This window comes from Brassica rapa, chromosome A07 (assembly GCF_000309985.2).
Source record: "Brassica rapa cultivar Chiifu-401-42 chromosome A07, CAAS_Brap_v3.01, whole genome shotgun sequence".
In the NCBI taxonomy this organism is placed as follows: Eukaryota; Viridiplantae; Streptophyta; class Magnoliopsida; order Brassicales; family Brassicaceae; genus Brassica; species Brassica rapa.
This window is the reverse complement of record NC_024801.2, coordinates 14,673,775-14,696,268: the sequence shown is the minus strand read 5'-3', so window position 1 is coordinate 14,696,268 and position 22,494 is coordinate 14,673,775. Positions and strand designations below refer to the sequence as shown.

At 36.1% G+C, this 22,494-nt stretch overlaps 4 protein-coding genes across 4 annotated transcripts; all 4 read right to left on the bottom strand.

The window, feature by feature from the left end:
• Positions 1-655: 655 nt before the first annotated feature.
• On the bottom strand, positions 656-2,301 carry LOC103829534 (uncharacterized acetyltransferase At3g50280). Its single transcript, XM_009105201.3, has one exon. The coding sequence runs from the start codon at positions 2,062-2,064 to the stop codon at positions 727-729; it is 1,338 nt and encodes a 445-aa protein (XP_009103449.1). The 5' UTR covers positions 2,065-2,301; the 3' UTR covers positions 656-726.
• Positions 2,302-2,326: 25 nt separating this feature from the next.
• LOC103829533 (protein ENHANCED PSEUDOMONAS SUSCEPTIBILITY 1) lies at positions 2,327-4,019 on the bottom strand. Its single transcript, XM_009105200.3, has one exon. It carries the CDS (start codon positions 3,795-3,797, stop codon positions 2,484-2,486), a length of 1,314 nt encoding a protein of 437 aa, XP_009103448.1. The 5' UTR covers positions 3,798-4,019; the 3' UTR covers positions 2,327-2,483.
• A 546-nt stretch (positions 4,020-4,565) lies between these two features.
• On the bottom strand, positions 4,566-7,080 carry LOC103829531 (AP2-like ethylene-responsive transcription factor TOE3). Its single transcript, XM_009105199.3, has 9 exons — positions 6,397-7,080; positions 6,233-6,258; positions 6,059-6,089; positions 5,864-5,951; positions 5,637-5,782; positions 5,483-5,527; positions 5,264-5,355; positions 5,077-5,153; positions 4,566-4,989 (listed from the first exon to the last, which is right to left on the bottom strand). The coding sequence occupies exons 1-9, from the start codon at positions 6,759-6,761 to the stop codon at positions 4,777-4,779; spliced, it is 1,083 nt and encodes a 360-aa protein (XP_009103447.1). The 5' UTR covers positions 6,762-7,080; the 3' UTR covers positions 4,566-4,776.
• A 12,347-nt stretch (positions 7,081-19,427) lies between these two features.
• LOC117126769 lies at positions 19,428-22,298 on the bottom strand. The gene is made up of 4 exons (XM_033275821.1): positions 21,120-22,298; positions 20,506-21,049; positions 20,330-20,429; positions 19,428-20,263 (listed from the first exon to the last, which is right to left on the bottom strand). Exons 1-4 carry the CDS (start codon positions 22,162-22,164, stop codon positions 19,583-19,585), a joined length of 2,370 nt encoding a protein of 789 aa, XP_033131712.1. The 5' UTR covers positions 22,165-22,298; the 3' UTR covers positions 19,428-19,582.
• Between the last annotated feature and the right edge of the window lie 196 nt (positions 22,299-22,494).

Genomic DNA, 22,494 nt, shown 5'->3' with positions numbered 1-22,494 from the left:
CGTGGGAAAGTACTCTCTAGACTCCGTCTCTCTCTTTTATACGCCACGTGTCACGTGCCACACCCTAAAGCTTAATCAAATCCTTAATTTTCATTTTCACGCATAAATCCTTTTTTTTTGTGTTAAAATGTTCACCAGAGAAATATACAGATACGACTGCTTTAATTTGACGTGACGTTGTTATCTGTATATTATTTTTCTTTCATTTTGTATGTTTCGTGCTCAATGAGCTTATGCAAGAAGTACACGGTTGGTCAATAGTTTATTTACATGTAAATTATTCATTAGTTTACGTAAACAGAAGATGAAAAATAACCTGGATAGACTTTTAGCTCACAAAGATTCTTTCAACTTTCTTCAAATCTTTCTTAAAATTTGTAAACATGCCTACCTATATCATGATTTTGAAGCCCACAAGCCACAAATTGTGACGAGAGCAATTTAAATCCACATAAAAGAATTGCGAATTTACCACTAAATCTATTTCCCGGTTAGGCTCCAGCCATACATAATAATCTGTTTACCAGACCAAAATCGATATGGTAACCACAACGATTAGCCAGTGAGCCATCGCTGCCTTTCGTTTTTAGATTTCAGTTACGATTTCGACTCTATTGATAAGTTCGAATACCATTAAAAAAACTTGAAATCCAAACAAACATATAAAAGTTCACTCCTTTATTCAAAGAACATAGATAAATTTACATTTCATTTCCATTATTTTACTTATACAACACATGCATGCTCTAAAAACTCAGCATCAGCCGATAATTTCTCCAAAACGTGAGAAGATAAACAAGTCTGAATCTCGATGTTTCCTTCTTCAATCCCAGGATAAACAATGAGCTTACCATCGCTGGTATTACCCGGTCCAGCACGAACCGCAATCGGTTTACCCCAACCGAAATCATTACCATACACATTAAACCAAGGAGAGCTAGCAACAATCACAGAATTACTACTCACAGCCACATGATTCGGTATCTTCGGTTCCTTCACCCAATTCCCAGCGAACACTCTGAATCCTTCATCCCTCTGCGCCCCAACAGTTTTGTTTATCTGCAACGCGGCCCAGCCCAGCCCATTACTAACCATTTCTCCAGCCGTTGTCATCGCTGTCGGGAATCCGACGACGTTTCCGAAACACTCTTTATCAAGCGGAGGGTTTAGTCTCCGTCTCATATCCATCAGTAACTTGCAATAAACCACTTCCTCCGGATTCAAATCACTGTTTCTGATAATCGATCGCCACATATGCGCTGAAACCGCTTGTAACGACGAGATTCTCCGGTCATCGGAGCTAACTTCTCCGTTTGCTTTCGACTTGAGCTCGGAGATGTTTCTTCTCGTGAATCGAAAGACCTTCTCTCGTAGCAACGATGACGAAGAAGCAACCGGAGGAGACGGTATCACCGTCTCCGAGATCGGGATTCGAATCGGGTGATCGATCCCGTCGAGAAACCAGCCGCGGAGAAGCAGAGGCGGGGACTTTTTATCCCGGTCAACTCCGGTGGAGCAAATCTCCGACCAAGTGTTGAAGAAGCTCCAGAAGGAAGATCCGTCTGCGACCATGTGGTTATAGCCAAACGCGATGAAGACGCCGTCTCTTAACTCCGTCACTTGGAACGCGATCAACGACTCAGAGACCCCTTCGCAGCTCTTAACTCCGTTAGCCGGGAATAAACGGTTTAAGAACTCGGGGACGATGCCGTTGACCGGTTCTAGAACGTCACTCACCGAGACGGTTTTGGCTGAAGCGTGGATGAACTTGACACCTGAACCATCGCAGTCTACGAGGAACGACGCCGTTTCGTCGTTTTCGTTCTCGGTCTTGACTAGTCTGCCGGCGAATGGGTAGAAGATACTCAAGGCAACGGAAAGAGAGGATTTGAGTTGATAGATTATATCGGTTTCCGGGTCGGGTTTTGGAAAGAGGAGACCTCTTTGCGGGTATTCTGATCGAAGGAAGAAGAGATCCCACGGAGTTAGATGGATCTTAACCCGATCCGAATCCGATCCATCGGGTCGAACTATGCTTTTAGAGAGCACAACAACATCTGCCATGTCTTGTTTGTCGTCTTCGCTTCTGGAGGTAATTCGATGGAGCAGTATTATTACAGTAGTGACAGTGTGTATATCCAAATCCCGTTCTCACCTAAACACATATTCACCACGTGTTCTAATACATTGGGCCGGTTTGATTGCGTATTGGGTCATAAATTGCAGGCCCATTATCAGTTTTCATCCATAGACATGCTGCTGTGAAACATTTGTTTTTCATAAATTTTAAAGATCTAGTATACATAAGCTGCTGCTACTTCCAAACTAAAGAAAAATTATTCAAATTTATTTTAAAAATGTTTATGACCGTCTGAGAATTTCATGTGACCAGGTTGATGAATTACAAACAATCAGAAAAGGAAGAAACACACACACACACATTTTAAATTCGATCCAAATTGTTGAACCAAATCATCAAACCATCATAATACAATGCTCACAAACTCTTTAAAATCAACATCTTCTGATAGTTTCTCCACTACTTGAGGCAGCAAGCAAGCCTGAAAATCAAGACTCCCTTCTTCAACCCCTTGGAACACAACCATTCTCCCACTCACATACGGTGGTCCAGCTCTCGCAGCTACCGGTTTACCCCAACCGAAATCATTTCCATACACATCAAACCGGTGAGAACTCGTCACAACCAAATCTTTACTACCAACCGAAACCGGAATCTTCACATCTCTCACCCATTTCTCCGCAGACGCTTCCGCGTTTTCATGCGTTTGCGACCGCTCCATATCGTTTATCTTCCCAGCCGCCCAACCTAATCCATTATCCATCAGCTCACCAACCGTAACTCTTGCTATCCCGGTCTGACTCACGTTCCCAAAACAGTCTTCTTCCAACGGTGGATCCACCCTTCTCCTCATGTCTATAGGTAACCTGCAATGAGTCTCTTCCTCTCTGCTCATCCCACTGTGCTTAACCATCGAACACCATAAATGTCCTAACACCGCTTGTAATGACGACACTTTCTCATCGTTGGCTTTAGCTTCAAGTTTCAAAGCATTCTCCTTTGTGACGTGAAACATCAACTCCTGTAAACCACTCGATGCTGTTGTGACCCTAGCTGCTTTTGCCTCCGGGTCTGGGATCCGAATCGGGTACTCAATCTCCTCAAAGAACCAACCTTTAAGCTGAAGACGACGCTGACAAGGTTCGGGAACCAAACCCTTGGAGCAGATCTCAGACCACGCGTTTAAAAACTTCCAGATCGAATCTCCGTCAGCTACAGTGGAGTTGTAACCGAAACCGATAAAGATCCCATCTTTCATCTCAGTCACTTGAACCATGAGGAGAGATCTCGAGACGCCGTTACAGTTCTTGACCCCAGTAGCGGGGAAGAAGGAGCTGAGAGTAGTAGATAATCTAAGGATATCACTGACCTCGATGTTTGTAGCTGAGGCGTGAACGAACTCCACGCCTGAGCCATCGGGGTTGATGTAAAAGGAGACAGTGTCGTCGTCGTTCTTTGTCTTTACGAGACGACCAGCTAAAGGGTAGAAACGGTCAAGTGCGAGGGAGAGTGAAGTTTGTAACTTTGAGAGAACTGTGTCGATTTTTGGATAAGGTTTGGAGAAAAGGAGACCTCTTTGAAGATAACCGAAGCGGAGGCGAGAGAGATCCCAAGGAAGCAGATGGATCTTCTTCTTGGAGGAAGTCGATTTCTTGGCGTTTCTGGGGATCACGATGCTCCTTGATATCACCACCACCAAATCTTCTTCTTCTTCCATCGGTTTAAATTTAATGGAGGTCTTTTGGTTACGTGAGGCTCAGTTTCTTTCCTACTAGTAGTTCTTATGGTGATCATTGTTAATTTCTACAAGCCCCATACGTATTCTAAATGAAAAAAAGACCTATAAACATGTTTATAGTCTTACATTATTGTGTTTTTGTGACTTTTATGTGGCTCTCAGAGTTGCTTTTCATATTTTTTTTATTTTCTGGCGCTTTGTTACTGTAATAACAATAAACTTTAAACACTGGTGGCTAATCTGTATGATTGGTTCGTATGTCGCTATCACTTTATCTTTAGTTTATCAACTTGATAGTGATACTAGTAAATATATACTATTAGTGCAATACACATGTCGAATTATCAAACAACTATAAAACTAGCTAGTGCAAGACACATGTATGTCCAGTGATTCACAATTATAAAACATATTCACTCCATTAGCTAGAAAATTTAAATCACATATTTGTTACTTTTTGTTGAATAATATTGGACAAAAATACGTGGATCTCATTATCAATGTTTGACCCTCAAAAAAAAAAAAAGAATTGGTCCCGATATTAGGGGTGGCCCATGTCAACAACCCAGCCCAACCCAACCCAACTTCACTCAGAAAACCTAAATTTATTCGGATGTACATTTTTTCGTTAAAACCCATTTAGGTATAATATTTTCTGAAATTGCGGTTGGGTTGTGTGCATGGTATTCTCTAGATCCGGACTCGAAACCTAACTAAGTTACTAAGCGCATGTGATGAGATGGTAAATGATGAAACAGAAGTCTCCAATATGTACAGGGGATACCATGTAGGATGTGGGCCACGAACATTTGTTGTATGATTAAATTACAGAAAGAAAAGTCTTACATGGACACAAGAACATATATGTAATACATACACACCACACAGCCGAAAAATAGCTCCTGGAAAGTTTCTCCAAAACATTTGTTGTATGAGTGACTGTGATGATGATGGTGAATCAGGGACGAAAGAAGTGGAAGGTGCGAGGAGTGTGGTGGTTCCAAGGAGGAAAGCGAGGAGAGAATCCTGATGATGCCGCCATTCCCACTCGCTTTCCTCCACCGTCCAATGGCTTCTCTGATCCGACAGTCGCTGTTGTCGTCATCGCTAGGGAGAGATGGCTCCCTAATAGTCTCTCCTCGTCTCTAAATCCATTTCTCATGCTCGCAGTCTTTAAAATGTATCAGTTTAGACCATAATCACTATTTATCTTTTTTTCACACATTAAATTTATAAAAACATGAACAACTTAACTTACCTCAGATTTGGTTCCAAACTCTTCCGAGTTTGATTCAACTAGACTTAGATCAAGGTTATGATCATCCCACTGCTTCTCTGATGATTGTTACCGTGATAAAATGTGGTTACCGTGAGTAAAATTTGGTGACTGGAGTAAAAAAAATGTATATGTAGTTTTTATAGGCGGAAACGTAAAATCAAGTTACCTGGGCTATTATGCTGTTCCTCATATACTTTAGGGTCAAAATTGGTAACTGCATCTTTTCCATTAGACTTTATTGCTGCTTTATCGTATGCTCTATAATTCAAAAAGCACGAAGAAGAAATTAAACAAAACAGATACTATTGCTTTTCTTTTGCCCAAACATAAATACTATTGTTTTGGAAACGTGATGATGAGACATTGAACAATAATAAAACAGTACCTTGCAGCTTCCATCTCGGTATCAAAGAGACCCAAATAAACGTACCTGAAAATAAATAAAAAGCAAACAATACAGTACCAAATTTTAAATATCCATAAGAAAAACAAAACATTTCAAAAAAAAAAATGACCCCATATTATTTGTGTAGTTTTACTTTTTGTTGAGAAATTGACCCAATCGAGCTTCCCATCTTCCACATTTATGCAAAGTGACACCTCTATATTTAGAGCTGCCTCTTGGAAACCCAGTGCTTTGCCTTCTAATGACATGCATGAACTCTTCCTTTGTCAAACTGCTCATCTGCAACAAATATTAATTTGTTTTATGTTCGAGTAATAATCTAAGTCAATTGCTTGAACCTACAAATAATAAATATTTTACCTGTTTCAAATCCTCCACATAGTCTTCAATATTGAAATTTATATCTGCATCTACACCTCTAAACTTAACTGCGGCTCTATCGTAGGCACTGTCCCAAACAGTTACCCACCCAAATTAATTTGTATATCAGCAAATTACAAAATAAGGAATATTAGATTCGTTCTAATTGATCATATTTGGATGAGTAAAACATACCGAGCAGCGGCATGTGCTGTGTCAAATCCACCTGAATATGTAACAAAAAGTAATATAAGGAGATAATAAAACCTTTATTTGGTCGAAGAAATCATATAAAAATGGACAGACACAACACAACTTAGTTTCAATAGGATATTTGATCTGTGTTTGAACAACATTACATGATCATACCTAAGTACACTTGCTTCCCGCAGTCCCTGCATAATATTCCAACACATATTTTAAAAATAACAATAAGGTATTGGCCCGAATGAAATGAAACTTGGATTTGATGGATGTACCATATATGCAATAATAGTATTCGGTATATCGTAGGGTTAAGAAAATTAAGTTACCAAATATGTGACTCCCATCTTCCGGTTCGTCGGTAAAAAGTAACTCCTCTATACTGAGAGCTCCGGGAACGAGGACCACGTCGGCTCTTTTTTACCGGCGGTGTTATCTCCAGCTCTAGGTTTTCCGGACGACCAGACCCGCTAGGATCCGACCGAACAAGACATTGGTTTCTAGTGATACCGGACCCAGATATTCCTGGAACTTCCTGTTCCATGATTTGACTCGGAAAAAAATTTCGGGTCACCGGAGGAACAGACAACAGACACGTGGTCGATGATCTCATAGAGATTGGTACATCTCCAGCCCGTTTCCATCTACCGTCGGATTCTTCGTGGTGATCAGGTGAGTCGTTAAGGTTCCACATATCTCTCTTGTAATAGAGAGGAAGCAAAAGCAAAGAAATATGAGAGCAATAAGAGAGAAGACTCTAATGAGAAGAGAACCATCAAAAGCAATAAGATGGGATGGAATAAATAGTCATATATAAATAAGTATCCATATGAATGAAAATCACATTAGGAATATATATATGTGCTAGACTCCATTCGTTATTAGAGAGGTGCAAAAAATTTATCAACGAAAAGTATATAGTATAAAGTTTATGAATGAATCAAATTTTGAGATTTGATTATTTCCCAATACAAATGCAGTAGACTGTTTCCTAGTTTCTGGTCTCCTGAGTATAAACACCACAAGTATCTTTATATATAAAAGGGAAATTAAATTCACAAGTTCACAGTTTTACTGAAAACTATTTATGGATGAAAAAAGCAAGATGATGTAGATGGGAGTATCTTATTTAATTTCTTGTACTATTTAGCTTCTCCTACTCCAACTACTCGAAATTTATTATTTTCCCTCTTTTTGTATGTGACTATGATTTTTTTAATTTCCTTCTTCTTCCTAACAACATTGGCACAACAAACAATAAAGAAAACCACTGCTGTTATATATCTACAGATGAGAAAAGTGTGCTAAAATATTTAGCGGCACATGTGATTTCCTACCTAAAGTTTTGAAGTATGCTTACAAAATGCCATCATATTTGCGAGAAAACATAAAAAAAAAAGGAGAGACAACGAAAACAGAGGATGAGCAAATCCGTGACAGAGGTTGGTACGAGAAAAAGGAAACGGAAATAATGTGAATGGAAAATATAAAAGAAAGGTTTACCGAAAATGCCCCCATCCAAGAGTATGGGAAACAGCAAATCAAGTTTCTCTTCTATTCATTGCCTTCATCACTAATTATCGGATATTAACTATTTAATCATCCAAACACTATTTTCAATTTGATTAGACAACTAGCAACATAGGCATATAGCATACATACATCTGCATTTTTATCATTTTAAAAATATTTCTTTTCTTTTTGTTTCAAAATCCTACTTGCTTTCGATATTGTTTCATTTGAAGGCAAGTCTAAGTTGAAGAAACAGAAGCAGAGAAGTGTCTACCGGCCAAAAAATGAGAAAAAGTTGTCAATAATCAATATTGAGATTTTTATGAATATTTTAAGGGTTAGATTGAAAGAATAAGAAAGCAAAGCGAAAATAAACATAGGTGTGGGTAAAAGGAGAGCCAAAGCGTGAAAGAGGAATAATACAAGTGGGGGGAGAAAAAGCCAAACCTTCCCCTAATGGAACTATGACGATGCTTTGATGCTCTCTGTTTCTTTCCCTAAGTAGTAATTAGATAACTCACTCTCTCTGTATATGTTTTATCAATATCTGTCTGTTAAATTCAAGGGCTTATTTGCCAAATAACCAAAAAAAAAATGAAAATTAGATTTTGGGAGAGAGAGTAGAGAGAGATAGGAAGAAAAAGTAGGAGAGAGGAGGAGATTTTGGTTAGTTAGTGTATTTAAGTTTTTTTTCATGTATATAAGGTGTAATTTCCCTAAATTCAATAATGTAAATCTTAGCCCCACCTTTGTTTGTTGCAATAACACATTATCATATCTACATAGTTTTATTGTAGATAGCTTTTTCATGGATTCCAACCAATTTAAAGACGACACAAGAAGATGTATACTACCAAAAATGATTCGTTATTTAGCTACATATCGAACACTAAATATAATGGAAATCAATCTGGATTACAGGTATGTTCCAAAGCACATGCTATCCCTAAACCTAAAATATGAATATCGCGCTAAATTTGTTTTGCAAATATATTACTCGAGGATGTTGAGTTCTCGTTTATAAGTTTGAGTTTTGCCTCTTTGCATATTAATCAAAATCCAAGGAAAATATTATCATATACAGATTGTGTGGCGCAGCAAAAAAAATATTGAAGTATGGTGTAAATATACTTATTCTCGAGTTCAAACTTTCTTTTTCTGAAGGTAAATTCATTTGTGTGTTAGAAAGTTAAAGTTGGGTTGCGGTCAAGTTGAGCATGTGAGATGGGCCAAGCTTTCAGTCGGTGGCTCTCTCTAAAGTTAGTTAGATGGCTTAGATTGCTGGTAAATATTAGAGGATAACTATCAGTTGTATAGCCTAAATATTATTTCTCGTATATTCTGTTTAGATAAGAGATGATCCCTAGTATCTCTCACGTACTTGTACTATATATGTTCATATCAATACACATAATCATTCAAGGGAAACACATTAACTTACATGGTATCAGAGGGTTCTAGATTCTGAACCTAACTTACGGTGATTATATCATCAAACGAGCAGGAATGGCGGAATGCAAACCATGCACGACTCCTGTGGATCTTAAGTCCAAGCTAGCAGACGATGACGGCAAACCAGTCGCGAACGCAACTGAGTATCGCAGCTTGGCAGGGGCGTTGCAGTATCTCACCTTCACTCGCCCAGACATCACTTACGCGGTACAGCAGCTGTGCTTGTTCATGCATGATCCACGTGAACCTCATCTAGTAGCCCTGCGACGAGTTATCCGTTACCTCCAAGGAACCAAACAGATGGGCTTACAACTCCTCCGGCAACAAAGCATGAAGCTCACGGCATATACATATGCTGATTGGGCGGGCTGTCCGTCTACACGACGTTCGACTTCGGGATTCTGTCTTTACCTTGGCGACAACCTCATTTCGTGGTCAGCCAAACGTCAACCCACTGTGTCACGCTCCAGCGCCGAAGCCGAGTACAAAGGTGTCGCGAATGTAGTTGCAGAGTTTTGTTGGCTACACAACTTACTGCTTGAAATAGGAAGACCCCTTCAGCAAGCAACTGTCGTCTACTGTGATAACGTGAGTGCAGTCTACCTCTCCAGCAACCCTGTTCAACATCAAAGAACCAAACACATAGAAATTGACATCCACTTCGTCCGTGGGAAGGTTCTTATGGGCCAAGTTCGAGTTCATCACATTTCATCAAGCCTATAGTTTGCAGACATCTTCACAAAAGGATTACCTTCTTCACTCTTCTGTGGCTTCCGGTCCAGTCTTGGTGTGACAGAGCCCACGCTGCAACTGCAGGAGGGTATTAGAGGATAGCTATCACTTGTATAACCTAGATATTATTCCTCGTATATTCTGTTTAGATAAGAGATGATCCCTAGTATCTCTCACGTACGTACTTGTACTATATATGTTCATATCAATACACATAATCATTCAAGGGAAACACATTAACTTACAGTAAATGGTTGCACCATGTACTGATTGTTGAAAAAGAAGGGGAAAACTTTAACACATGTAAGTACTTTTACTATTTTAGTAACAGTGTTTTAGTTAGGAAAGTGCTTGTCTTCAATCTATCATCAATTAGCCAGTTTTTGACTACACAACAATAGTTAAATATTTTCTTTAGTCAAGTTAAATCTAGATTTAAAGATTTGTTTTAGATTCTGTTACATGAAAAACGTGGTTTGAATCAAAACCTTTCATTAGCACAGATATAACTCGTACAAATCTTAAAATATTTAGCGACATGTCGGCACAATCATCTCAAACTAGAAAATTTATTATTTATTACGATGACAGCTAGGAAACATCGGACGGTGTCGATAAAATCATCCTCGTACCGTCGGTGAATCTAGACAGTTGAAATTTGTGGGCTCTACTTTTCATCAGCATCACGGAAGCTGATATCTCCAGCAACGTGACTCACGTGAATAATTTTTTTCTCTGTTGTTAATTTCAAAGTACTAACATTGTCTAATGTCTTATACTTCTACTGTTTGAATAAGAGAAATTTTCTAGTATTATTTTCTTCTTAGTTTATTTTCACAAAAAAAAATTACAGAAAAAAGTGATTAATTTTTAACAGAGATTCTTGCATATCAAAAACTAACTACACGAAATCCTATTTTTCTAGACCAATTTTTTTATTAAAAGTAAAAATAGACATATGCAGTTATACCTATAATTAATTTATGTAGAATTAGGATTTAGAGTTTTTTTCTGACAAAAGGTTCAGAGTTAAAGGGAAAGATTCTAAAGCGGGATTTAAATTTAAAAAAAAGTAAATATTTAAAAAATAAAATAAAAATTTTAAAATAGTTTCAAATGGAATTTTAGAATTTTTAGAAAATATTAAAAAATAGATAAATTCAAAAAAATGTTAGAATTTGAAAACATAGAATTCGAAGCTATATAATTTTTTTTATTTTTTTTTGTTTAGTTATATTTGTATATCTATAAAATAAAAAGTAGAAGAATCTTACGCCTCTTTAGTAAAAACAAATATTTAATATATTTTTTTATTTTAAAACTTTTTTATGACAAAAACTTAAAATAAGCTATTTGAGAAAATTGTCCTTTGAATAATCATCATACGTTAATATAGCACTATATTAGATTGGTGTGTTTCTATATGCATAAAGTTTCGGAGAAATTTATTGTAAAAACTTTTACAAATAATAATATTAACTCATTATAAAAATATCTTCTAGTGATCTCCTTAATCGCTTTGAACAAGTGAAAATGGCTTTGGATAATTATAACATATAGTAATAGTAGTACAGTAGTACTCAATAGAAAGCTAGGAATAGGGGAGCCAGTGGTGGTGAAAACCTTACCTTGAAATGGAATTCAAGAAATTGATGGGTGCGTTAAAGCCAAGACATTTTATATTCTTATTGGAGAGACTTCCCATTAATAAATTGTTTCTTTGTTTATTCGACCAATGGACCAAAACCAATGTCCAAGTAAGTACATACCAAATTGGTATAAAGGCATCGCGTAAGAAATCGACTAATTATAAAAATAACCAAAAAGCAAAAAAGCAAACATGTACAATATCAATGTGTATATATGTCCGAAGTCGGGACCATTACATAGACACAACGTACATATGTACGAAATCCGAACAAACATCTCGTACGTGGGCCGGATTGGGCTCTCCAAAAGCTGAGACCCAATGTCAAGCTTAAAATGTCAAGCTTAATGAACTTAAACCAAAATAGTACGCGTTGGTATAAATTATAAAGGTGTTATCTTTGGTCAGTATTTTCCTAGGCCTTATATAGAGCCCAATATTGAAAGAAAAAAACTTTCGTAGAAAAAAATATCAAGTGGATGTATTTAACGCAACCGTAAGTCGATTGGTTAGAAACGTATTTAGTAGGGGTGGGCAAAAAACCCAAACCGAACCGAATCGAACCAACCAAACCGAAGTTCAACCGAACCAAACCAAACCGTGCTCTTTATGTAACCCAATTGGTTCATGTTTTACTCAACCCGAACGGTTTGGTTTGGTTTGGGTTTAAACCGAACCAAACCGAACCAAACCGATAATCCAATATATATATAGTAAAAATATATATGATATATATATATATATATATGTATTAACATATTGCAAATTTTAGTTAAAGTTTCGTTTTTCATTTTTTCATAACTTCCATATCTTTAAAAAAAATTATAAATACGATTCAAATAATACTATTATATATAAAATCATGTAGCATAAGTTTTTATATTCTTACTCTATCGTTTATGAGTTGATTATTTTTTAATAAAAGTATAAAATTGATGCCTTCATATTTTATAACCAACCCAAACTACACCGAACCAAACTAGACCATAATAATGTAAACCAAACTAAATCTAAACCAAACCGAACTGAACCGAACCGAATTAAACCCAAACCGAACCCAACCCAAAACTACTTTGGTTTTAATTGGTTTGAGTTTTATAAAACCCAAATTACCCAAACCAAACCGAACCCAAACCGAACCCGAAACTAAACCGAAATGCCCACCCCTAGTATTTAGACTTTAGATCAAAGAAATGAGAAGGCAATTAGGCCGACAGGCGATAGCTTTGACGTAGTTTGTGATTTTCATGATTTTCGTTAGGGTTAAGACACAAATATTCGGTACTCGTTTAGTACATATTGTTTACTTTGTATTCTTCTTGATTTTTCAAATATTTATCATTCTTAAATCATATATTAAATATTAGAATTTATATTTCCAAATATAAGGATAAGTACGAATATCGAAAAGACGAATTAACCGGCCTGAAATTACTTACTACTAGTTTTTTTTTGCTAAACATAAATGACATTTTGGTGAAGTTTATTATTTTGGTTATTACGAAATAAAAATAAAATTAAACTGTGAAAAAGTAGATTTTCTAAGTTTAAACTCAGAAAATATATTTTTGTTATTTTAAGAAGTAAATAATATTTTTATTAAAAGATTCATTTTTTGTTCCTTATTTTATAATACTCACAAATATCTTATTTATATTTTATGTATTGTTCTTTTTTAGTATAATGAAAAAAATATTATGTTCACTTCTATTAAAAAATATTTAGCAAACAATTTTTAAATACTCGGAAATATTTACACGTAACTTACAAGAATTTACAAGTAGTAAAAAATAAAATGAAACAAATAATATGAAAATAACTCTTTTGAATCAAATAGTACTCATTTCGGTACAACTAAACATAAATCTAATTCTTATTACTCATAAAAAGCAAACCATATACTAAGTAATTTAGTTGTGACCTCACAATGTTAATTTATACACTTCAAATATATACAGTATGAACTCCATAAATTAATAAAGTTTAGTGGTTCCGAATTCAATTGTACCGGTGTAAAATATGACATAATTCGATAAAATGATAAGAAAACATTTTTTTGAAAAATTTTATGTAAATATATGGTTTAATATAAACATAAATTATTAGTTTATATATAAAAAATTTAAATAAATATAAACAATATATAGTATAGTTCATTTTTACACATTGGAGTATATCTTTAGTTTTTCTAAATATATTGATGTTATTTTGTCATTTTACAGCTAAAAATTCATATATATTTCCGACAGATTTTTTTTGCACCAGTAATTAAATAAAAATAACATAAAATTTGTATATGTAAAATTTAATCAATACCATAAAATCAAGTATTTTTTATTTTTGCATAAAACATATTTCAAAATATATAAACCTAAAAATATTTTTTAGTAAATTAATACTTCTATAAATTAATAAATTATCTAAGTCTTTATATTATTAATTTATAAAAAAGTTACTGTATTTGTGTATTATTGCATCTCATATAGTTTTTACCGAACTATGGTAGTTATTTCCATTTCTAAGGGTGTGACCGTAAGTCACCGATAGCGTTAATGTTCTCATTATAAATATGTTACTCTACTTTCCACCCATAAACTCACTAACCAAGTGGAAAAAAAAAATTAATCAGTAGTTTATTCTCACTCCAATTACTATTTAAGTGAAGGTAAAACACTTGGTATTTGTAGGCTCTGTGCTCGCGCACCCAACTACAGACCAACTATCCTCCTCAGTTTCTTCACTAGCATAGTTTTATGCTTGTTGAACTGATCCGGGGCCTGTGTTGCGTACCTATCTGGAAGGAATTGTTAAGCTTTGCTTAAAATGTTGTTTGCGGCATCTCCTTCAGTGGGGAAGTCGTGAACACATAAGTCGGCACTTGTGATCCTTGCGTCTTTGCATAGTTTATGCATTGTTCGCAAAGGTGAATAAGCTGTTTGCTGAGATCTCGGTTGCGGAAATATTATGGCGGTGACCCGAAGAAATTCTGTCCCGCTAAGCACGTTTGTCTCCGGACAAAAGATGACGGTCAAGTCTGCGTCTGTTCCCACTTTCCATGTGTTTGCGGGAATATGACGTGGTCTTGTCCTGATTTATGAATGCTACCTGGTTGATCCTGCCAGTAGTCATATGCTTGTCTCAAAGATTAAGCCATGCATGTGTAAGTATGAACGAATTCAGACTGTGAAACTGCGAATGGCTCATTAAATCAGTTTTAGTTTGTTTGATGGTAACTACTACTCGGATAACCGTAGTAATTCTAGAGCTAATACGTGCAACAAACCCCGACTTCTGGAAGGGATGCATTTATTAGATAAAAGGTCGACGCGGGCACTGCCCGTTGCTCTGATGATTCATGATAACTCGACGGATCGCATGGCCTTAGTGCTGGCGACGCATCATTCAAATTTCTGCCCTATCAAAATTTAAAAAAAGAAAAAAAAAACACTTGGTATTTTTCTCATGGTTTTAGAAGTGGGAATGTCAGTTACTCTAACTTTTTCTTTTTATTATTTACTATACATTTTATTTACTTTATAACTCTTACTCCATTTTAATTACTCTAATTTATTATAGTATTTTCGAATCACACTCTAAATAGGAAAATGAATATTCACCAAACGTGACTAAATCCCCTATATATTATTTGAGAAGCATTGCAACATTTTTTTGTAGCCACGTGTCATCACTAGAATGATTTTTAAAATCCTTAGAGAAATAGGTTGGTCCATCTAAATATATAATAATTTTTTTATTAAACCACAATAAATACATAATTAATGTGCTTCATTATTTCCTTAAATAAGATTACGGAATTACCTAATGTGGCTAAAGTATATATGACAATTAATGATTTTAAATAATAAAGATTTGATAAAAATAAGTGTGCATTATAATTATATTTGTTTAATTATAAGCTATTAAAATAAATTAAACAATCATAGTAACCATATAATAAAAAATTAAAAAAATTATTTATATATTATATTTTGAATTTTAAAAAATGAGTATAAATTACTAAAACTATTAAAAGTTTCACATTCAAATTTTGTGATCTATGATTTAAAACTTTTGTTATGACATGATACAAATAATTAAAAAATAATATAAGTTGAAAGTCTCATTTAATAAGTATCAAAAATAAGAGATATATAAATATATGTATCATTTTAAATTAAACTATATGCAATATAAAAATACATAAATATCTTAATTTTGAAATTTACTTTGAACATTTTTTTGATAAAAATATTTGAAAAAATATTGACAACTTAGTTTTTTAAAATAATATAAATTACTTAAACCATTAATCCCACAGTGAAAATTTTGTTATCACTAATTTAGACTTTTTGCTATAATAGATACAAATGATAAAAAAAAATATGAGCAAAAAGTATCATTTAATAAGTATTAATATTAAAATATACTATATATGTTACTATTATTTAAATTTAATTATATATCATATCAAATAGAAAAAATATTTTTTTGATTTATAAAAAAAAATTATATGTTCGCACCAATTTAATTATATAAGTAGTAGATAATGACTTTTTAATTATTCAATATATATTTATTATTTCATAATATGTTATAAACATATAATATATAAAATAATTTATATATATAATGTTCATCCCGCGCAAAACGCGGGTCTTAACCTAGTAAATATAATTATTTCTCAGTCAGATCAAACGATACTATATCGATTCGTTTAAATACAGTTTAATGGTCTTACTTGGAACATACATGCAGTGCCGGTCCTGATATTTCCGAGGCCTAATACAGAACTAAAAATTATCAAGACATTACATTTGATATAAGTAAAAGCTTAATTGGTTAAATATAATGTTTATTTAAACCTATTATATTTGTTTACTTAATTTATTGTACATTAATATATTAGTTTCATGTGTTTGTCATTATTTTTTGGTTAAATATGTATAATAGTATTTATTTTACTTTAGAAAAATAAATGGTAGATGTCAAAAAAAAATGGTGAACCCACAAAAGTAGTCTCCATTCAAAAGTTTTTTGTGTATGTGCTAAGGGCCGGCACTGCGTACATGGACCTGAGTATGGCATGTCCCTCATGCAAAATTTGAACTCTACTAATATAGTAATATGATTGTGGCTTCAAATCGCTATCAATTTTGAGAAAATTCCATCGAGCTAAATACAACAAGAAACAATGATCAGGCAAGAAGTTTGGGGAAGGTGATCTTGGGTCAGTGATTTTTAAACAGCTTAATCAGTTCGCGGCACTACAAGAAAACATATTTTTTACGAGGGCAATATACGTTGTAACTTCGTCGTAAACGGAGTGTTACGACGAATGAACTTCGAAACACGTTTCGTCGTAAAACGCCCGTCGTAACCGACGATTCGTCGTAAATGACTTGTTACGTTTACGACGAAATATATTCCTCGTAAAGCGCAGGGCAGATATTCGTCGTAAATGACACGTAAAATTTCGTGGTAAACTCCACGTAATGGATTCGATGTAAAGCACACGTAAATTGTTTCGTTGTAACACCCTCGTAAATGTTTCGATGTAAACTCCACGTAAAATTTCGATGTAAAGACCACGTAAAATCTTCGATGTAAAAGACTCGTAAATCATTTCGACGGTAATTAGTTGTAAATGTTTACGTCGAGCCTACATCGACGTTTCGTTTTATAATATATTTTGAATATTGTTTTTAACCTCAAATATATTATAATTTGAATTTATTTAAAATTCAGAATTTTAAATAATTTTAATTTTAAATAAATTAAATTTTAAAACGAAATATGAAAATAAAAAACATATATAAAAAAGCATTTAAAAGTCATAATATTTAAATTCATAATACAAACCGAAAATATTAAAAAAACTACATATCATCGAAGTAGTCGGTGGGGTTGCTCGGCTGTTGACGGGTTGGATCGGACTCTTGGGGATCTCGTACTGGCAACCCAAGAGCGGCTCGTCTCTGACTCAACATTCTCTGCATAACCGGGTTTCCCACGGCCATCACGTCTAGCAAATCCTCAAGAGAGTCTAAACGAACCTGCTGGCTATCCATTCGAGCTTTCATCTGAGAAGTCTCTTCATCCCGTCTCGAAGTGTATGACGAAGTTGCCCTTGCAACTTGGTTAACGGAGCCTATACCGACTATTCGGCCCTTCTTTCTAGGAGCCAGCTATAAAATTAAAACATATATTAATATAGTTATTAAAAATAATGAAAAAAAAAATTTTAGTTGTACTACCTCTTCGAAGATTCGGTCGGCTTCTTCGGTGGACAATGTGACGGGTAATCCATCGGGAGACTCCTGAGTTAGTTGCGTCTCCCGTTCTTCAATCCGAGTAGCCACTGCTTGAGCGAGTTTCTCAGATGCAGGATCCACAAAAACTCCGTCGGATGTGGCGTGAGTCATCTTGAATAGGTCAGACAGAGATGGTAAGACTCCCGTCTTCTCCAACTACAAAAAAAAAAAATATTAAAAGTTATATTAATTGAATATTTTAAAATAAATATTTAAAAACAAAACTTACAACGTCTAGACGGATGCCTGCATGTGGTTTTTGGCCGGTTCTGTGAAGCATGGGCAAATTACCATCTTTATCCTTCGTTCTTCGAGAAGCCGAGCACGAATTGGCCTTTTTGATCGAAGACGGGTGCTTCCAATAGGCGATGAGGCCATCCCACACATCCTTCGTGAGCTCAGTGGGCTTTCCCTCATACCCGTCGAGCTCCCACTTGTCCTTCCAATCGGAGACTGTGTTGCAGAGGCGGATCTTTGCTTTTGCAACGAATTCCGCCTTCACCATCTCGGTGATTCCCAAAGACCAATGCCACTTTTGCTGAAACACAAAAAATTTGAAAAAATTACAATTAATAATAATATTTAAAAAATATATACATATTTAAAAGTTAAAATTTAATTAAATTTAAAAATCTTACCGCAAACATTTTAAACCACGTGATCTTAACGTGATTTGGAGTCTTGCTCCAGTTCGGATATGCCCCGTCGTAGTAACCCTTAATCGTTTTCGAAACGCTCCGGCCAACACGGTTATTAGCCCCAAACCTGAAAGGAAAACAATTTAACCGTTAGAAAATAAAAATATTTTAAATTTTTATGTAATAAAAATCAATAACTTACCAATAAGTTCCTCGGGGTCTATCGGGGTCTAGAACATCCAAACCCTCTCGTCCGGGCTGGGCAAGCAAATCCTCTACCGTATATCTCGCGAATGGGGCATATGAAGGCACACGCAAATCCGGATGAACTGCACCTTCTGGGACAGGCTCAGGTGCAGCCGCTGGAGGAGGAGGTGGAGGCATATGCGGTGGAGGCATTTGCGGTGGAGGCATCTGCGGTGGAGGAGGACTCCAAGCAACTCTCTGAGAAGGCTGAGAGTCTGGAACTGCGGTGGAGGATGATGGACCAGAAGACGATGGACCGGAAGAAGATGTACCGGAACCATCGTCGCCAAACAAATCTCTATAACTAGGTGCTCTGGATTTTCTTCTAGGAGCCATCTAAAAAAAATTAAAATAAATTTTATCAGTTACAACATAATAAAAATATTATTCCGTTACCTAACTAATCACCTAAACTAATTACCTAACTAATCACCTAAACTAATTCCGTTACCTAACTAATCACCTAAACTAATTTAAAAAAAAAAAAAAGAGAGAGAAGAGAGAGTTTACCTTAGAGAGAGCAAAGGAGTTTGGGAGGAATGAGCGAGGCAGCCTCGCTCTCGGCGTCCCCTTATATAGATTAGGATTCGTCGTAAAATCGACGTAAATTTACGACGAATTTACCAGGCCCGCGTTTTTCCATTTACGACGAATTTACCAGGCCCGCGTTTTTCCATTTACGACGAATTTACCAGGCCCGCGTTTTTCCATTTACGACGAATTTACCAGGCCCGTGTTTTTCCGTTTACGACGAATTTACCAGGCCCGTGTTTTTCGTGTTACGACGAAATTACCAGGCCCGCGTTTTTCCATTTACGACGAAATTACGACGCTTAACCCTAAACACCGAGAATGAAATCCCTAAACCCCAAAGTGACATATCATCTAACATCATATCTTATATCATACTACTTCTTACTCTTTCTTTTAGAAAATGTTACAATAGAGAAATCCAACATTTGATACATATATTACATCACTCTAAATCGTTTTCGTTCTCATCACTATCATTACAATCATCATCGTCGCTTCTCTCGAACTCGTCTTCACGTGCTTCATCTGTCGCATCTTCGGGAATATCTTCATATTGAAAGTTTTGCGGGTCGATCAAAAGGATTTCATCAGTTGGTTGTTCTGGTACCTCAACTTCAGTGATAGCGTCTTCTTCTTGCAAGGGCGGTTCTTCTCCAACGACAATGCGTCCACGAGGTGTAACTTTGATAGCAGTTACCCAGTTTATCCCGGAAGTTCGAAGCCGAGGATAAGGAAGGAAGCTAACTTGCTCGGCTTGTGAAGCTAAAATGAAAGGCTCAAATTTGTTGTATCTTCTCCCAAAATTGACATCCACAACACCAAATTTGTTATACCGAATCCCGCGGTTCACAACAGGATCGAACCATTCACATTTGAAGAGCACGCATTTTAGCTTCAATAACCCCGGAAATTCCACTTCAATAATCTCCTGCAATATCCCGTAAAAGTCTGTTTCACCTTTCACACATATTCCGTAGTTACTCGTTGCCCGATGTCTCCCATACTCGTATGTGTGAAAGGTAAATCCTCGTGTGAAATACATAGGTGATGTGGTGACCTTTGCAACTGGACCTTGAACCAATTCATGAAACCATACGGGATAATAAGGATCGTCATAATCAACCTGCAAAAAACATATATATATTCTTAAACACTTACTTAATTAATATAATAGTATGAGATATATTACCTGTGATTTTAACCACTTGACAAAGTGTTTATCTTTACGTGTATCCACATCAGTTGCAGATATTCCTGGTATTGCTTCTTCAACTTGAGATACAAACATCCTGCAAATTGAACAAATAATCAAATCATACATAATTAACTTCAATTCATATAATTAACATTCACAAAATAATTTACCTTTCAAAGTAACGGGTCATTGCATCCTCGCAGTTGAGCAGAATATAAGTGTGGGCACTATGTTTATCTTCTTCACATGACCACCATACTTCTTTCGTTTTACCACCAAACCGTCCAATTTCGCAGAAAATGTCAGGAACACCATCAATTGGATATGATGTCGGTACTCCACCATCATCATATCTTCTAGGAACTCTTTTTCTCGTACGAACAGTTGGAGCAAAGTAGTATGATGTGAAGTTAGATGTTTCGGCTGTCAAACTCCCTGCAACTATTGAACCTTCTACCTTTGCAAGATTTCTTGCTTTCCCCTTCAAATGTTTCATCTGTCGCTCATATGGATACATCCATCCGTTGTGAACAGGTCCACGAAGCAATGCTTCATACGGTAGGTGGACAACTAGATGCTCCATGACGTCAAAAAATGAAGGAGGAAATATCTTCTCCAGGTTGCACAATATGATCGGAATGTTCTGATGAAGTTGTTCGATGACTTCTTCTTTGAACGTACGTGTGCTAAGATCTCTGAAAAATGCTCCGATGGCTGTATATTTTAAAAGGAATCAAATTAATAACATTTCGTAACATAGGTATATATATAAATTTATAATTACCTGCAAGTGCTTCGTGGACATTTGCTGGAAGGAGCTCGGCAAAAGCAAATGGAAGCAGTCGTTGCATAAACACATGACAATCATGACTTTTCATTCCGGAGAACTTTTGACCTCGTTCAATACATCTTGACATATTTGAAACATAACCATCAGGAAACTTAACTTCCGATGCAACCCAGTCAAACAAGGTTGTTTTCGCTGTTGATGACAACCGGAAGATGGGAACAGGAACGTTTCCATTGCTCTTGATATGTAACTCACTTCTTGAGCAAATATCAGGTAAGTCCATCCTTGACTTTTTGTTATCTTTTGTCTTCCCAGGGACGTTAAGTAATGTATTCATGATGTTCTCAAAAAAGTTCTTCTCGATATGCATGACATCCAGATTGTGGCGTAAGAGAAGATCCTTCCAATACGGTAGCTCCCAAAATATACTCTTCTTATGCCAATTGTGAGATACACCATACCCATCAGGCATATTTCCAGGAACATGCCAATTTCCTCCAACCTTAACTGTTTCCTGAGCTCCGTAATAATCAATGTCCGCTTCGATCTGCTGGCCGGTGAGATATGGAGGAGGACTGTCTCTGACAATTTTTTTGTGTCGAAACAATGTCTTGTTTCTTCTGTACGGATGGGCAAGTGGAAGAAACCGACGATGACAATCAAACCAACAACTCTTCCTACCATTCTTCAGTTGAAAAGCATCCGTGGATCCAAGACAATACGGACAAGATAATCTTCCATGTGTTGTCCAGCCAGACAACATCCCATAAGCAGGGAAATCACTTATCGTCCACATCAGAACTGCTCGCATCGTAAAATTGGTTTTCAAGGAACAATCGTACGTCCTCACCCCTTCTGACCACAATTGCTTTAGCTCTTCTATCAACGGTTGAAGAAAAACATCAAGAGACCGTTTTGGATGCTTCGGCCCTGGGATTAATATGGTCAAAAATAGAAATTCTTGTTCCATGCACATATCCGGCGGTAAATTATACGGCGTAAGAATGACTGGCCACAAAGAATATTGTCTACCAGACATTCCAAATGGACTAAATCCATCGGTGCATAACCCAAGATAGACATTCCGAATATTTGTAGCAAAATCTCCGTGTACCTTGTTGAAATGTTTCCACGCTCTTGCGTCTGATGGATGTGCAACCTCACCATCTCTCTGGACATGTTCGGCATGCCACCTCATCGACGCAGCAGTCCTCTCAGATTGATATAATCTTTTCAATCTGTCTGTAATTGGTAGGTACCACATCCTTTGGTACGGTACCCTATTCCTCCCACGGCCTTGCGGTTTGAATCGTGGTTTTTTGCAGAATCGACACTCTTCTAACTTGTCATCTTCCTTCCAGTAGATCAT

Excerpts from the sequence above, each read along its gene's own strand:
- LOC117126769 (XM_033275821.1), bottom strand. The coding sequence starts at position 22,164 with ATGTCTGGTAGACAATATTCTTTGTGGCCAGTCATTCTTACGCCGTAT. Across the intron at positions 21,050-21,119 it reads TGTCCACGAAGCACTTGCAG|CCATCGGAGCATTTTTCAGA; the intron begins GTAATTATAAAT and ends TAAAATATACAG. Across the intron at positions 20,430-20,505 it reads ATGACCCGTTACTTTGAAAG|GATGTTTGTATCTCAAGTTG; the intron begins GTAAATTATTTT and ends TTCAATTTGCAG.
- LOC103829534 (XM_009105201.3), bottom strand. The coding sequence starts at position 2,064 with ATGGCAGATGTTGTTGTGCTCTCTAAAAGCATAGTTCGACCCGATGGA.
- LOC103829533 (XM_009105200.3), bottom strand. The coding sequence starts at position 3,797 with ATGGAAGAAGAAGAAGATTTGGTGGTGGTGATATCAAGGAGCATCGTG.
- LOC103829531 (XM_009105199.3), bottom strand. The coding sequence starts at position 6,761 with ATGTGGAACCTTAACGACTCACCTGATCACCACGAAGAATCCGACGGT. Across the intron at positions 5,952-6,058 it reads ACAGCACATGCCGCTGCTCG|TGCCTACGATAGAGCCGCAG; the intron begins GTATGTTTTACT and ends TGTTTGGGACAG. Across the intron at positions 5,154-5,263 it reads GGAACAGCATAATAGCCCAG|AGAAGCAGTGGGATGATCAT; the intron begins GTAACTTGATTT and ends AACAATCATCAG.